We start from the raw sequence: 16,530 nt of genomic DNA, 5'->3' as shown, positions 1-16,530 counted from the left end.
TGCTTAGGAGAGGGAAAATGCTGTGCAGCTGATCTCAGTGAGCTGAGCTATGAGGGAAGGGCACTACACCATGGCAGTAGAGTGGTCAAACATCCCCAAGGATGTGCCTGTAGATGGTGTTTCCATCTGGTGCTGGGGAGAGAAGGAGCAAGCCCTGTGCCCTGAGGGCTGGGACAGAGGAATGTGGCTGTCAGGGGACTGAAACACGCAGCAGAGCTCAAATTATAGCAGAGGAAGAACCCTAAGAGATGTGAGGAAGGGAATTTAATAACTCCTGGTCCTGCACAGGGTGGTCAGTCCCCCTAACTCTGAGTGAACATTCTGTTGCCCAGCAACTATGAAGTTGCCAAGTAAACATCCCAGAGGCTGGAGTAGCCACAGGGCCTCTCTCCAGGCCTGGGGTAGCCTCAGGGCTGCACAGGCCAAGGAAGGTCTCAGGAAAGCAGAGGCCAGAGGCTCCCAGGCTCATTCCTGCCTGGTGCCTCCCACACTGAGGGGCAGCCCCTGAGCTGAGCTGGCAGAGAAGCAGTGCTGGCAGCACCTGGGCTCTGTTTCCTGCTGGTGGCTGGAGCAATGGAGACCTGGAGCAAAAAGGAGATGTCAGCCCTTTTCCTCAGGATGTGCAAGGTGAAACTCCCATCCTTCCTCAGGTGAGGGGGTTCTTCCTCCAGCCTGCATCCTCTTCTGCTGCCTTCTCCATGCCTCTGTCCCTCACCATGGGAAACTCCCATGCCTTATGTCTATCACTTCTGCCTCCTCTTGTACCCCCTTCCCCAGTTCTATTCCTCCCTGTAACACCCCCTTGCTCTGCCTTGGGATGCTTGCTGGGGTGGGGAGGGGATGCTGTGCTGCCAGATGGGATCTGAGGTGGTGCTGGGGGGCTCTGCCCCATCACCCTACCTGGGACACAGAGCAATCCAAGGATCCAAGCAATCCACCCTGCCAAGGAACTCGAGTCAGTGTGTAACCTCGAGGAAAACTCCTCCTGCAGGGAACTCAGAGTGACAGAGGAGGACTCCCAGTCTTCACTTATGCAGCTCTTAAGGAAAAAGAAAGAAGTCCAAGAGATGGAAAAGGTCATGGCAGAGAAAGAAGAGGTGAGAAAGATGGGTGGGTACTGGTGCATGGCTGGGATGGTTTGTGGTTTTTTGGAGTTTTTGGGAGGCAGGTGGCAGATTTTGGGTGCAGGCAGCCATGTCACCCTCACTGTGGTGCTGTCAGGCCTTCAGGCAGAAGATGAAAGTCATTGCTGACCGCTGGAGGGACCTGCATGCCAGGAGGGCCCAGCTGAAAGCCCACGTGGAGAGATCTGGAAGTGTTGTGCAGGTACACCAGATCCTTGAGCTGCACCACAACCCCTCCCTTCCCCTGGGGAAGAGGGTTTTGGGCTGCACTCCTGTTGAGAGGAACAGGACTGTCAGGGCGCAAGGTTTTGTACCACGGATATGGGAAGGCCTGAGAAATCTTGGGTGGAAAAGAGCTTGTACTGTACCAGTGAGATCTTCTGCCAGCCCCAAATGTTCCCCAGGAAGGGTGTAAGCCTTGTCCCCACTGCTGACATCCAGATGTCTCCAGGGTGCAGATCCAAGCAGGTCTGAAAGTCAGTCTGCCATCCTGGGTACTGGTCTCCAGGACCAAAGGGTCAATGCAAGAGGGATGGCCCTGTGAAACAGAGAGAGGAAATGTTTACAGGGTGGTCCAGAGTTGGCCTCTCTTCGCTGAAGATGTGTCCTACCACTGCTGGTGAGTAATCCAGCTCCATCTTACCCTGCTTTCCTTTCCCTCCCTCTGTATGTGCATGTGTGGGGCTGGGGGAAACCACCAGAAATGTGAAGAGTTACGAATCCAGGCTCTGAAGACAGACAGAAAACAGAGAGAGGAGAACCTAAAAATCGATGGTGAGCTTTTGAGAGCCAAGATGGAACTGGAAACCCTCAGAAAAAGACACTGTAAACTCTGCAAAAAAGTGCAGAAGTACTCCATCTTCAAGAAATATCTGGAGGATGTGGTGGAGGTCTCACAGGTGAGTTTGGACATAAGTGAGACAGATCACAGCCTTGGGGAGAGACTTAGATAAATGCCAAAACTGGAGACGGTAGGGTAAGTCCAGGACATTGGACACTTGCTCAAACTAGAGACCTCAGATGGGATGGAAAAACCAGCCTGCAACCAAGGTGAGCCACAGGGAGCAGAGTTACAGTAGGAGAGTCAGAACAGCTAGTGGAAGATTGAGAAAAGCAAAGAAAAGCCATGAGAAGGGGGGAAAGCTTAAGGCTGAGGGGAATGGGGACACCCTTCTGTCACTGTTTAAGGTCAGATGAATTGTTTGGGAGAAAGGAAAAGCTGCCCAGAAAGTGTCCCCAGGCAGTTGCCAAAAAGCTGTGCTCTCTCTTGAGGATGTCAGGGCATCACTCACATGCCAACCACCCCAGCTGAGGCCTCCCAAGTCCTGGGGATGTGGCTCTGGACACTGCAGTTGCTCTTTGTGCTTTATCAGAGCACTGCTCACCTGGGAAAAGGTGCAGCACATCCCCTTGCTGTGGCAGTGACAGCTGTGGTGTGGCACAGTGGGAGCCCACCACACCTGGAATGCAGCAATGCCCAACAAACCAACTGGGAAGGACAGAATCCCAGAACAGTTAGGGCTGGGGAAGGTGGGAGATCTTTCAGGAGGGAGAGGCATTGGCCCAGGTAAAGGCAGGGTGCCAAATGACATGAGAGCTGCAAGCTGAGAGCGTCACTAACACCAGGAACCCTGTGCTGCAGTTTGAGGACATCTCAGAAGTCATTTCAGAGTATGTGTTGCTGGTGAGGACACGGAAGGACCTTCTGCAGTCACAACAGGGGCACAAGCAGCTGACTGAGCAAGACAAGGTGTTCCTGGAGCAGTACAAAGCACAGAAAGAAGCTGAGATGCTTCAGTACCAAAATGAGCTGGGGCAGCTCAAACTACGTGTTTATCAGGCTCAAAGTGACATCCCCCTCTGGGTAAGGAATTGTGGGGTGAGCAGGGGGAGATCTCCAAGCCTGGCTCTGTCAAGACTGGCTGATGGCTCACCCTGCAGCCATGGGGTCACAGCAGAGTCCAGTAACAGTCTCTGGTATCACGGACATATTTAATGACAAATCCTTTCATTAGGATCTTTTCTCCTGAGAAGCTGAGAAGCTTCAGCTTCCCCATATTTTGCTGCTTTGGAATGTGATTTGGAGAGTTTTACCCAGCATGTGAAATTGTTTTTACTTGAGGACCAATGACAGCCACCTGTGCTGAGGCTGCGAGCAGTCACAAGATTTTATTGTCATTCTTTTCTATTCCTTTCTAGCATTCTGATAAAATCCTTGCTCAATTCTTTTAGTGCAATTTTAACATATCCTTTTCATATAATATATATCATAAAATAATAAATCAGCCTTCTGAAACATGTAGTCAATATACTCATCTCTCTCCTTGTCCTGGGACTCCTGTGAACACCACATTTAGTGATGCCGAGTGAGGAACGTTGCCACACTCTGGGATTGGAAGAGATCCCTAATTTCATCCCCCTCCATGGGGTTGGAGAAGGAAAAATGGCAGACCAGTCTGGAGTATAGAACTTAGTGTCTCCAAGCCAGGGTCTCTGGTGCTGAAAGCATTACCTTTCTAGAGCATGTCCCCATGCTGCCTGTGCCCTCTCCTTCCAGGAGGCTCGCTGGGCTGACATCCAGGACAGGACCTCCAAGAAAACCAGGAAGTTGTGGACTATCAAGCTGGCCATCCACAACCTCTTCCAGTCCGCCAACCTGCGGCTGCAAGCACAGGGGAGTGCGTTGGAGTGTACCAGCTCCTTACAGCTCAGCATGGTAAAGCCAAGCCAGAAGGAGGAGCAGTAAGGAGCCTCCACTGCCCCAAGGGAGGGGAGAGCCCCAGACCCTACAAACACCTTCCTTTTCCTGAGAGAGGGGCTCTCTCTCAGGCATGGCGCAGGGGCAGGGCACACCAGGCAAACCTGACTCTTCTGAGGATGTAGGGCAGGGTCCTTGCCTGGCAGAAGGAGTGGGAACCAGGCAGGCTGAGGCAGAGGATGCAGACCAAGCGATGGCCAGCATTGGTTTTATTCACCCTTGCCCTGAATTCAAGCTCACCCACAAAAGTCCATTCTGGTGGTGCAGATCAAGCAAGGGAAATACCTTTTTTTGCTGCTCAGTTTGATAGTTGGCATTTGCCATCTGAAAGAGCCAACAACCCCCGCTGTGACTCCTGTTCCCATCCCTGCCCTGAGCTCTGCCATCTCTCTTTTCCACCCTAGATACAGCAGTTTATCCAAGACCTTAAAGACTTCCAGCTCTATATCAAGATGCAGAAGCACCAGAGGGCTGCTACAGCTCTGAAGACAAAAGGGACCTGGCATCATGACCTGTCCAGCCAGTGAAGGTTCAGTGGGGTGGGAAGGGAAAGAGGAGGGAAAGAGAACCCTACAGATAACCTAGACTCAAAACAATAATAAAGAAGTCCCTTCATTTCCTGGGAGGATTGGACACATCAGAGCAACTCGATCACACAGCTTCACCCCAGGCACCATTGGGGGCCCTTCCTTAGAATTCTGGCTGTATGACACAGTGTTCCTGCAAAGCTGGCAAGATTGTGAGAGCAGGCTGGGACAGGAGTATGGTTTCAAACAGGGATCAGCACTAATGTTCACATGTGGGCATCCCACTCAACCTAAGCTCTTAGATATTTGAGAGACATGTCACAACGAGGTGGGGAGACTGTACTTTCAGGAGAGCTGCAGAGAGTTCCCACCACCACACCCAGCACGTCCATGGATGTGGATTTCTCTGCACAGCCTTGTGTTATGGACTAAAGCTCACCTTCCCCCTCAAGATCTTAGGGAAAGTGTGGGGAATGGACATAGGTGACAGATGAACCAGCCAAAGCTGAGCATTTAGCTGCTCATCATGTGTGCCACCAAGATGAAAGCAAAACAAGAGGACTAACAGTGGCTCTGGGGACACACTGTGGTGGTCAGTCAGGCTCCACATTCTTTTGGGGACAACCTTTTTATGCACCAAGGCCTCAGTGACATGAGCTTACAGATTTTGAGGCAAGAGGCCAGTGATCACATGCTCTTGCTCCCTGCTCTTCTGTCCTGAGCTGGGGGAAGAAGAGGACATAAAACTTCTGAGACGGGAAATGTGCAATGCAGAAATGCTGTGTGATGCTCAGCTGTCCCCAGGCTTTGGGTGGGATTTGGGAGGAGCAGGGCTGGAAATGGAGCATAGGAATGAGCTTTGAGGGCATGTCCCAAAACACCCACCACTCATTCAGAGAGATGTTTCCATCTTCCTCATCCTCAATGTGGTGACTTGTTCAGAGGGATGTTTCCACTTTCCTCATCCTCACTGTGGTGCAGTGTCCTTGCAATTGCTGGTTTTGTAAGGTGATAGCCTAAAGATAATTTGGAAGAATTAAAAATTGGTGTTCAAAAAGCAGTTCAAGTTCTTCAGCGTAGTGAGCATGTGAGTGAGCATGAATCCCAAACTGGCTCTTTTCAGCCAGGCAGGTTCTGCCATCCACTCGGTTTGATCTTCCAAAAAAACAGGGTGTGAACTTTGATATTTCCACATTGTATGGCAAGAAATAACGTGTCTGTAACAGTTTTAATCCTGGGTATTACCTCTCCTCCAACCTTCAGAGATGTACTGATATACACACCCTGCCTTCCCGCATGCGGGTGGGTAATTAGGAAGAAAAAATCCTCTTTGTGTGTTGGTACATGTCCTTCTGAGCAATACCAATTTCCATAGGGATCACATGTGGCTGAAATGCAGCTGTTGCTGCTATCCTGTGTGCTTTGCAGTGCATTGTGCTCATAAATAAAAAGTGGGACAAATTTCAGCACCTAATCTTTTACAGAAGAGAACTAACTGGGGACTTCAGAGCCCTGTGCCAACACTGGAATTAATAACATGTTTGAATATTCTTACAGGAAATTTCAGAGTGGTGTAAATTGAATATATTAGATTGAATGATCATGTGGATTATTACCTTTGATTTTTTAAAAATGTATTTTCATGGTAAAGGTTAAAGCCAAGAAATTAAAGCCTTTAATTAACATCCTCCTAGTTGGGAATATGATTATTATGGAAATATTTCCATTTTATAGTTATGCTTTTAAAATGAGGTTACAGAAATGTAGAACTTACCCCTCCAAAAATAATGTTTCTTTCACTATCCTCCTATCCTCACATGAGTCTGGTCCGGTTGCCTGCATCTCCCCACATCACACTGCCATGAGCTAGGAAATAAAGCTGAAATCTAAGGCTGTTATAGAGAATCTTATTTCTTTGTTTTAATTTGGTGGTTAGGGATTTCTTTTTTTTTTTTTTTTTTGTTTTTTTTTGGGGGAGGCTTTTAATGAATTAATGAATGCCTCTTTTTAAATTAAAAAATTGAAGGAAAGAAAAGCCTTACACTTTCTTTCTTTCAGGTGAAGACCAACTGTTAACTGAGAAAAGGCCTTTGTTTCTTCTTTAATTTCTAGTATAACTAAGGTTTTTTTTATATTAATTGGGCTACTAAGAGTGCTGGACACAGACTGGAACTGAAATCTGAGTGCATAACAGGAATCCGTGCAGTGGTTAAGGAGTATCAGGAAAAAAATATTCTTGGAGTTATATTGAAATAATTCCAATGTATCTTCACTGGAATTAATGAGTTTATTTTGGATTCATTCTCTTGTAAGTAGGAGGTTGGCAGCAGCAGGGATAAGAAAGTGGCTTTCTCTGAAATAGGACAGAGAAAGAAAAGAATGCAATCTAGGAAATGACACAGCATTGGTCTCTTTAGAAAATCCTCTTTCTATAACTTTTTTGCCTTATTGTATATTTTGCAGAAGAAAAAATAGTAAAAATAAATGGAATGATAGATGTGTGTGAGGGAGACAGGATGACTCCTGCTTAGAATTTGGTTTAAAACTTGAGAATTTTCCATCCCTGAAAGTGTCCAAGGCCAGGCTGGATGGAACCTTGAGCAACCTGGTCTTGTGGAAGGTGTCCCTGCCCATATCTGGGGATTGGAATTAGATGATCTTTAAGGTCCCTTCCAACTCAAACTATTCTATGATTGTATGAAATTCAGTCCACTGTGGGCACAGCACATGGTGATGGGAATTGCAGTGTTCTTGGGCTTGGCTGTGAAGTATTTGAAAGATCAGAGTGTAGTAGAGAGCACAGTGCTGTAATTTTTGTTCAAGTGGCTTTAAAGGAAAAAAAGGAAGCACCCAATCAGATATCTGCTCTGAATTGAACTTGAACTAGATAGTTGTTGAAGGTCCCTTCCAACAGAAATAGTCTGTACTGTTCAAAACATCTAGGGTTTGATATTTTGTTGTTGAGATATGTGTGTGATTACAGCAGTGTGAAAAAATCAAGTCAATTTTAAGTCTTCTTTCCTTGCTTTTAAGATGTGTGCAGTTCCAAATGCTGCCATTATTGTGGCACTATCACAGCTGAAGGTCACTTGTGGTCCTGAGTAGGTCCTTGAAAAATGGGAAGATAAAACACCCAACCCTTCATCTGGCATTGAGTACTGGGTGGAGAAACTTCATTTGGAGGTCTCTGATGGCTATCTGAGAGACATGCTTTGGATGAGCAATAGCTGCCGGTCAGTTTGGCAACATAGCTACTCAGGGGCAACCAGCAGCAAGAGTACTTGGTTGATGAGCCAGTTTGCAACAAGAGCTCCTTGTGAAGGGCAGAAAAAAGGCTGTGCCTCAGCTGAAGGGAAGGGGGAGCAGCTGGAAGCAATACTCAGCATAGAGACTGCATGAGGTGTTGGCTGGAGCAATGCTGAGTGCATGTGGGCTGGATTTTGTGAATGTGGGTTTGCAAACACATGGGGCCAGGCACCTGCTGGGAAGATGCACATAGGGGGTAACTCTAAAAGGTAGGGGGAAAGTGGGGGGAAACAAGTTAAATTGCTTGCAAAAAATCAACCCAGTGTTTATGTAACAGCCAATGGTTATTTTAAAGCCAGAGAGGGATGCCTGTATAGCAGAAAGTTGATGATGAGATAGAGTTAAATCTAAATATGTGTAAAGTCCTGGAGAGGAAAGGATAATCTTTCAAAGTGAGCATGTACAGCTGCTCACACTTGTTCACTAACCCTTCCAAAATGTGTCCTGTGGGAATTCCCACACAAGACTGAGTGAATTGCAGATTCAGGAGGAAGCCACAATGCTGAATAACAGATGTTCAAGTCACCACTCACTCTCTGCCCCCTTGGATGGGGAAGCACTGCAGTCTTGCTCCACACCTGCCCTTCTCTCCCCACTCCCAGTCCTCTCACTCATGCCCTGCTCAATGCAGATGCTTTGATTCATTTTTCATTAATTCAAATGTGTGCACATAAAGTGCATGGTGGGGAAAGGAGGAGATTAGAAACACCTGGTGGGAGCTTCTGGGGAGAATTGCCTTAAAGATGGTGAACCCAGAGCATTTTTACCTTTGCCAGGTGTAGGTGATGGGCAAAGGGCTGAGGGTGGGGCTGGGGCTGTGCATCCCTGTTTCACTCTCCACCTGGAGCAATCTTAGAGCCCTGGGGCTGTGCATCCCTGTTTCACTCTCCACCTGGGGCAAATCTTAGAGCCCTGGGGCTGTACATCTTTGTTGCACTCTCCACCTGGAGCAATCTCAGAGGTATGAAGTGCTCCTGCTGCTGCCAGTGAAGGGTGGGACAGGAGGCCTCTGGTGGACAAGGAGAGAGAAGCTCAGAAGATGTGCATGGAGAAATTCCCTCAGGGAAGGGTGATGTGGATGTCTTTGGGAGTGCACCAGTAGGGTTGTGATAAAGCTTTTGATAAAGCTTGTGAGAATTTGCTTTTCTCCATGAACGTGGTACCTTGGGTAGATTTAACCAGCTCCCATTCTCCCTCATTGCAGTTCATGTCACAAGACCTATCTGTTAAAATGTTAATATAAAGTATACAGCTGATCCATAGCACGTTGTATGTTCCTGATGGCGCAGTTTTTCTCTCTGTGCGCAGCTCCTCATACCATGCCTCGATGTGCCTACACATCTGTTCAAGGCTCATGAATTCAGGCAAAGACAACTTTTATGCAATGTCAGTCTGGTGGCTCTTGCTTTTCTTAACCATGCTACAGGAAGAGGAGTTGAACACACAGGATTTCAAAATTGAACCAAAATTCACATCACTTTTGTTTTATATCTAAACATGAGGGACCACAGGAACCTCTTGTCCTGGGGAAAGACTGATAAGAGACCAGACTCTGGCATTCTGCTAGGCCTAAGGGAATAGGAGCTGTAAATTAATATAACAAAGATGAAGTTGTATAATGGTTTTCATTCTAACTTGGGTAGCAATTTGTTACAATTTTCAGCTTTTGGGATGAAATTTTCTGGGCAGTTTTCAAACTGGGAAAAAGACCCACACAAATGTGTGTAAACTTGTTTAAGACAAATATTATTAAATAATCTTTGCATTTAATGAGAGATAGGAAACTTTTCTCCCATTATTTACTTCCTGTGATTCCTTCAATGAATGTTGATAGAGCAGACACAGCTGATTTTACACACTGAAGTGTGAGCCACTTCATATAGCCATAGCATGAGCTATTGCTGTTCTTTTTGGCCTTGTGAGTTTTTGAAGATTTTATCTTATTATTTTGTTTATTTTGTGAGTTTTTGAAGGTTTTATCTTATTATTTTGCAAAGTTAGCAAGCTCCATATGCCAAAACTCTGATTTGAGAATTGCATCAATTGCTCAGGATTTTTCAAGTTGATATAATTTATATTAGAAAGACTAACACCGGGAATTTCTCACCCAATTTCCTTGTGCCTCCTCCTCCTTTGGATGCATCTCAGACAGGACCTGCTCTGTGGTGCCTCAGAGAGGGCTGGCAGCCCTGTGGCACTGGTAAAGCTCAATTCTGGCAGCAGAACCCAATAGTTTCCTTTGTAACTACCAGTCAGTATGGAAGAAGAGACGCAGAACTGAATTTGCTTGCTGGGGTTGGAGATGATCTTTAAAGGCCCCTTCCAAACCAAATAATTTCTATGACCTATTCTGTGGCTGGTGAATTTGGGTCACATGGTGTAAAAAGTTGTATAATAGCCTGTGTCCCTGGGTGCATCAGAACTGGCATTAACTCACCTCCTGCTCTGGGGCTCAGCAAGGCACTGGTGTGTGTGTCTGTGCATTAAAATAAAATTAATGTCATTCTGCTGTAATAAACAGATTTATGTCTGCACGAGGTATATTTTCTAATCTATCAAATCCAGTCAAAATTAATTTCATGGGCTTATTGTATTCTTAGTGTCATAGTTTTAAACCAAATAAAGATGCTCAAATGGCAATGGTAAAAACAGCAAGAGCAGCCTTGAAAATCAGCCTCTTGTTGCTTACACTGAATTTATACACAGATCTTGACACTTGAGCTGGTGGAATTTTCCAGTGATACATAAAATTAGACCTTCATATTTGCTTTTATTTTCTATCTGCCATTCATTTTGTTTGTCTTGGTTAAATTTCTAGTTTTCCTTTTATAGAGTCCCTTCACACTGGTTAAACATACTTGGTGGGAGCATTCTTGCTTGGTTTGTAGGAAGATGCTTTGCTGAGGGGCTCCTGCTTGGATCTCAGATTGCAAATAGTTACAACTGGAAACTTGGGATGTATTTTCCCTCTTGAAGTCAGGTCCACTAGCAAATATCACAGTCTAACTCTCATACCAGAGAGAGCCAGGGTAGTGGCATGACTGCTCTATTTAATGGATGAAAATGCAGGGTTGTAAACTGTATTCTGTCCTCTGCCAGTGGCAGTTTCAGGCATTTCAACACCTCAGGTAACCCTCGTGTGCCCACTGGAGTGACACTGATTGGCCTCTCTGTGCTGTCACAAACCTCAATTAGTTCAGCTTTGCAAATCTTAGAATCCTCAGACTATTCAAAGAGTTGCTTCAGGACAGATCAGGCTCCTGAACCACTATTTTGATCTTCAGAGCTTCTTTTGCTGTTGCCAGAGATACTTTTTTCATAAGCAGAAATTTTTTATCAGCTCAAAATTTTTTGCTCTTTTCTCAAGAAATGGATTCTTAACCCAAATGCTGTTAGCAAAGCCACTGACACTACAGGCACAACTCTGCTCCTGGGCTTAGAAAATCTGTTGGCTGAAGGAAATGAGCTTTGAGGAACAAAATGCTTGCTTTGGTTCCAATTATCCCATGTTCAAAGCCCAGAATTATTTCAGGAGTTCATTTGATTAATCTTTATAGATTAGGTAAACCTGATCTTGGTTCCAATTCATATTTACCTTATGGTAACTGGATATCCAGGATATTCCCAAGGGCTTGCACAATCCAGTGTCTTTCCATTTAATTTGAGAGTGTTTTTTCTGGCTTGTGATGTGCTTAGAAACTTGTCCTCTTTCCACTCTGAAAGTTGATGTTTGTGTAGTTTAAGTTTTTATATAGGTTGTACTGTCCATTCCTAAAAACAGCACATAAAGGTGTTTAATGGAAAACTAAAATATCATTGTTTGAGGTTACAACTGCCCTAATACTTTAGAGGACATGAACTGTTTTCATGACCCATTAAAACAAAAAAGCACTTTTCCCATTAAAGCAGGCAAACCAAGGCAAATTCAGGGGAAAGGAAGACTTTTCCATGCAAACCAGCCCTGGAAAGAGGTGAGCTGCAATTTCATTCTTAGACAGGGTAATCCACCTCTCTGCTTCAGCAAGTGTCCGCTGCTAGGGAAGCTGGGCTGTGTGGGGCAGCAGGGCCTTGCCTGGGTTCCAATCCCAGCTGCAACACCAATGTTTTCTGCAGAACACAGGTGTTAATTCATAAATTGGCAGACTCTGGGCAGGGAGTGTGCACAGTCTGTGGAAATGAGCTCCCGGCAGTGCTAACAGGTCTGCACCCTCTCAGTGTGCCACGGGGGATTTGCTTTCCACAGCTGTCCCACCTTTACTCTACCAGCCATGGAAGTTATTTGGGACAAATAAATAGCTGGAAGAAAGAATGGGAGGTAGGGGATGTGGTCAACTGATGGAGAGATGCGAGTTTGTGCTGTGAAACACATCAAAAGCCATTCCTTGCAGGCAGCAGTACTGAGGAGTGCCTGACACGAGTATTCCCAAGGGATCTGTCCCAGAGAGTCCCAGGTTTCCTGGTTTCCAGGTTCTGTTTCAGCCACTCACCCCAGCTGGCACTTTGTGCCCCCAGCCTGGCCACAGCATGGAGATGGGGCAGCAGGAAGCAGATGCTTTTCCAGTCAGCCCCTGGAGCTGTTTGTAGAAGGAATGGTGCCACATTTAGGTGCATTAAAGTGCTAAGGAGATCACCTTGCCATGATAGGGGAGTGACTGTCACATCCATGTGGCACCAAGCTATTCTTGCCCAGCACAAAGTAGATTTTAGTATTTACTTGATGCTAGGGCATTGCCCTTATAAACTTGAAACCTCTATTGAGCCTGCTGAAGGGACAGAGGAGTGATGTCAATCCTTAGGCTTTAAATCATGACTTTAGTAGGAGATGTCCATAAAATATAATGAACATAGAGTCATAAGATTGGTCTAGCACCGGACATTAGGCGTGTGGAAGAGAGAAACACCTGGGACATCTCTCCATAGGATGGTCTTTCAAGCCACTGAAATACAATTTGCTGTCCAAAAAGCCCCTGTATGGCTGGAAGTTCCCAGGGGAACAGAGAGCGAGATGCCAACAGCAGTGAGACTGTGTGGGTCCTTCACCATGTCACCCCAGAGAGGCAAAGTGTGGCCCAGACTCCACCAAAAACCCACTAAGATGGTTAGGGAATGAATGAACCAGCCAGCCAGGTCTCTACACGTGTAAAGGGGTGCAGCAACTATTGAAAAAGTGACTAAAGCCACAGGAATGAAAAAGCTGAATATGATGATGTGAGAAGCTCTGGGTAGTGCAGGTCATGTAAAGTGTTTTCAGTGACTGCTTTGACCAGGAAAGAGTTGCAGGTGAGGAAAGGTTTTGTCATCAGTTGGGAAAACAAATAGGGGTGAGGGAAGGGAATGGGGTGGAGACTAAAGGCAGAAAATTGAGTGGGATGAGTAGCATGGCCTTATATAGCCCACAGCTCAGGTTGCAGGCCACATGTTTCGGGAGGGGCTGAGGGGACTCAGGAGGATGAAGAAAAGGGAACATCATGACCATGAGAGAGCTTTGGTTTTCCTCTCAGTGCAGGGAAAGAGAAGGAAAAACTCAGTAAAATGAAACAGTGGGGAATTCAAAACACATGCTGCTTTCATGCAGCATGAGCCTGGTGGGTCACAAATACATCCCCCTGCCCTCAGCCTGGCCCAACAAGTGTGGGATAAAGCACATCAGGGGCTGTGCTGAGAACACTGTTTGCTCATATTTTGTATTCCTTAATCCACCCATTCATTCATGAGCTGCCTTAAGGTGCTGCTAGAGTTAAATCCTGAAAAGGGTACACAAACAAACCCAGCCTGCAGAACCCTTCCTCGAAGGGCTGTGCAGCAGGCAAGCCCCAGGGAAAGCAGAGAGGAATGCAGCAATCAGAGCATAACTCACTCTGTTAGTAATTTTTTTGACTCTATCTCATGGAGAGTTTATTTTGGCAACTGTGGAGCATGAAAAAATCCCCAAGTATTCCAGTTGTGAATGTTGTATATCTTTCCTGATCTGGAGAGGACTCCCTGGATGGGATAGGGCAGGGAGGCTGGCAATGGATGGAGTCCATGGATGGAAGGAAAATACTTTCCTGACAAAACCAAGGTAAAACTTCCTAGCTTGACAGCAGACAGAAAATTGTATTTTCTAGTGGAATTAATGCTGGAGCAAGATTTGTGTAGAGCTTGGCAATGGATGTGGAGCTATATGGAGTTCCAGAAAGGACAGAATTGTTTCTGCAGTCAGACCATGTCAGAGATATCACTGCAAGACACTGTAGGGAGACAAGGCACAGATGTGGTTTTCTGAGAGGCAGCAAGGAAAGGCATTTGTGGGCTGGGTGATAGTTGACAACCTACTCACCTACCTAAGGTGGGAAAACCTGCTGAACCTGCAGCTCCTACCATACTTACGTGCTCATGGGGGACAAACATCAAACTCAGAAACAAACACAGCATCAAAATAATCCACCTCTTGCCACTCTTTATTGATGTGCAAAGAATGGGCACCTTACAAAGGTCTTTTGATGAACTAATCCAAACTAACAGTCACTTACAGCATGTCCTTGCAAAAGCTTGTGGGAGTGCTGTAAAACAACATCACCTGGTTTTCTCTTTTCATGTCCCTTTATGTGGCGAAGGAGTTGAGAGTGTGTCTGGACACAGACACACAGGAACATCAACCACAGGAACAAGGGTGATGTAGCAGGAGGCATCTGACAGCCCTGTAGGTATCCCAGTGCATCTGTGTCCCTTGAGCAGGCAGGGCAGGCCAGGCCAGACCATCCTTTGGCACAGGGAACAAATGATGAGCAAAGCCCAGATTGTTTGGACCTCGATACAGCAGCTACAAATCTGAATGTCTGCAAACTTGCAGCCTACTGCTCTGCAACAGCAGAGTGAATTATATTTTCTAGTCATCTGAGTAGCTGTTGAGGTCCTTGAGACTGATTAACCCTGATAGAGGAATAAAAGGTGGTGGATTGGATGGCACACTGCGGACAGGCTGCCTATGCTGTGAGTGGTTACATGTGAAGGGATAGAATGTAAGAAAATAGTGCAGAAGGTAATCTCACCTCTGAGGAGCTGCAGCTGTACCAATCACCAAAGATTAGGAACAGGCTTGCCCTTAATAGGCCACGGCTGTGTCCAATAAGAAGTCAAGTGCTACAAAAGAGTGGAATTTGTTGGCTGTGCTGTGAAGAAGGAGTGTGTGCTGTGCGGAGATGCCCATGGGCAATCACCCAGAAGGTATGGATCTTTTGAAATAAGATGACAATAGTTAGACACTGGAATCTTTGCTCCCCAAAAAGCAAAGTCTTGAACCTTGTCTTGAACCTGATTGTGAGCTGGAGTCTGTGCAATTAAGACTGAGCTTGGGCTTGTGCGGGCTTCAGCCTGCAGGATACCCAGCTGAAAGATAGATGTAGGACATGAGTGAAGGTACAGTGAAGCTAATGAAAATACAGATACACTGATACTTAGTGTTCTCAGAAGACACCCATGGGGTTGGTTCCTCAAAGGAAAAGTTGATTTAAGCAAGTGTCTCTTCATTCCTTGCATCCTCTATTCTGTGTCCCTGGCCAAAAGCTGAAATTCATGAAACATATTGAGTACCTAGAAAGAGGCATTACTTTCCTTAAGCTTTGGTCAGTGTATAAAGCACTTCTCCTTGTCATCTTGTTGGTTGAAATGTCTCAAGTTCTCTTGCTCACCTTTCCCCCCAGCCCTTCAAGTGCTCAGTTCTGTAAGGCACATCAGCTCCAACCAAGAATCAATATTCTCTGCAGGCCAAATCCTTTCAGCCAAACCTGAATAGCTGCTTAGTTACAGTCCTCTCTATAACTGGAGTATTTTCCTCTGCAGGTGATCAGAAAATTTGTCTGCTTAGGGAAGACTTTGGCTCAGCCCATAAGTAATTTTAATTCTCATGACTGTGGACTAAACTTTTGTTTTGGCAGCTGCAGTGTCCAGCCTTGTTAATTTATTTCTTTGTGAGCCCTGAAGAGCTTGGTTTAAGCTCCAAGAAGTGGACCATAGCAAACGTGTGAGAAGAGCAAATCTCTTTTTCCCTGTCCTTCTGAGCCTCGGGACTGTGTCAGGGTTTGCTGGTGCAGAAACACCTCCTGCCCCTACACAGATGCTCAAGCAATTAACCTTTCCTACAGCCTGTAAACGTGGAGGATGGACAGAGATCTCCAACAGGATCAGTTCTGCGGGGTTCTAACTGATTTTGGGGGGTCTTGGTAGGCTGAATAGTACAGGCACACAGCAGAGAAATAGGCTATAAGAGGAAAATAAAACAGGAGGGTTTTGGTGGGCTTGTTCTGTTTATCATTCCATGAAGCATCATTTCAGCAATAGTAACAGGCTGGATGTTGCTTTGATCCCCGATTGCAACTCCTGTTTGTGTTACTGGGAGGGCTGAAGGTTGCTGGTGATGTCTCTCCTGATGGCTGTACACTGACACCAGCAGCAAAACATTCCAGTTTGACTGGAGAACCTACCCAATCTCCTGCTTACACAACAGCTCTGAAAGCTGCTGTGCCCTGGGAACAGCTGTGAGCTTGGATTTTTGGGGCTGCCTTGAATAAAGGACTGCAAATACTGCTGTTGAGAAGAAAGTCATAGTGCTACTTAGTATGGCTTTTTGTTCTAGGCTTTTTTCCCAGCAGCCTCTCCTTCTAATTTCTTTCTTTGGTGACACTGTTATTTATGTAGGAATGATAATTTTGCCTTTTCTTGGCAATATTATCAAAATACCAATGTCATTAGCAAAACTTTTGGTTGAGAGTCACAAGGAGCATTGGACATTACTGCTGCTGTGAACAGTGAATGGTTAAATCTATTTAATTTGCTT

The 16,530-nt window shown here is 45.9% G+C and overlaps 1 protein-coding gene across 1 annotated transcript; it reads left to right on the top strand.

Annotated features, from left to right (window-relative positions):
- The first annotated feature begins 573 nt into the window (after positions 1-573).
- Positions 574-4,409, top strand: LOC132072139 (coiled-coil domain-containing protein 42-like). Its single transcript, XM_059470174.1, has 7 exons — positions 574-650; positions 992-1,097; positions 1,222-1,326; positions 1,826-2,023; positions 2,767-2,988; positions 3,682-3,840; positions 4,287-4,409. Exons 1-7 carry the CDS (start codon positions 574-576, stop codon positions 4,407-4,409), a joined length of 990 nt encoding a protein of 329 aa, XP_059326157.1.
- The last annotated feature ends 12,121 nt before the right edge of the window (positions 4,410-16,530 follow it).

The sequence above is a fragment of the Ammospiza nelsoni genome, chromosome 4, assembly GCF_027579445.1.
Source record: "Ammospiza nelsoni isolate bAmmNel1 chromosome 4, bAmmNel1.pri, whole genome shotgun sequence".
Lineage (NCBI taxonomy): Eukaryota > Metazoa > Chordata > Aves > Passeriformes > Passerellidae > Ammospiza > Ammospiza nelsoni.
Note: the sequence above shows the minus strand (reverse complement) of the source record. Positions and strands in the feature narration are given on the sequence as shown.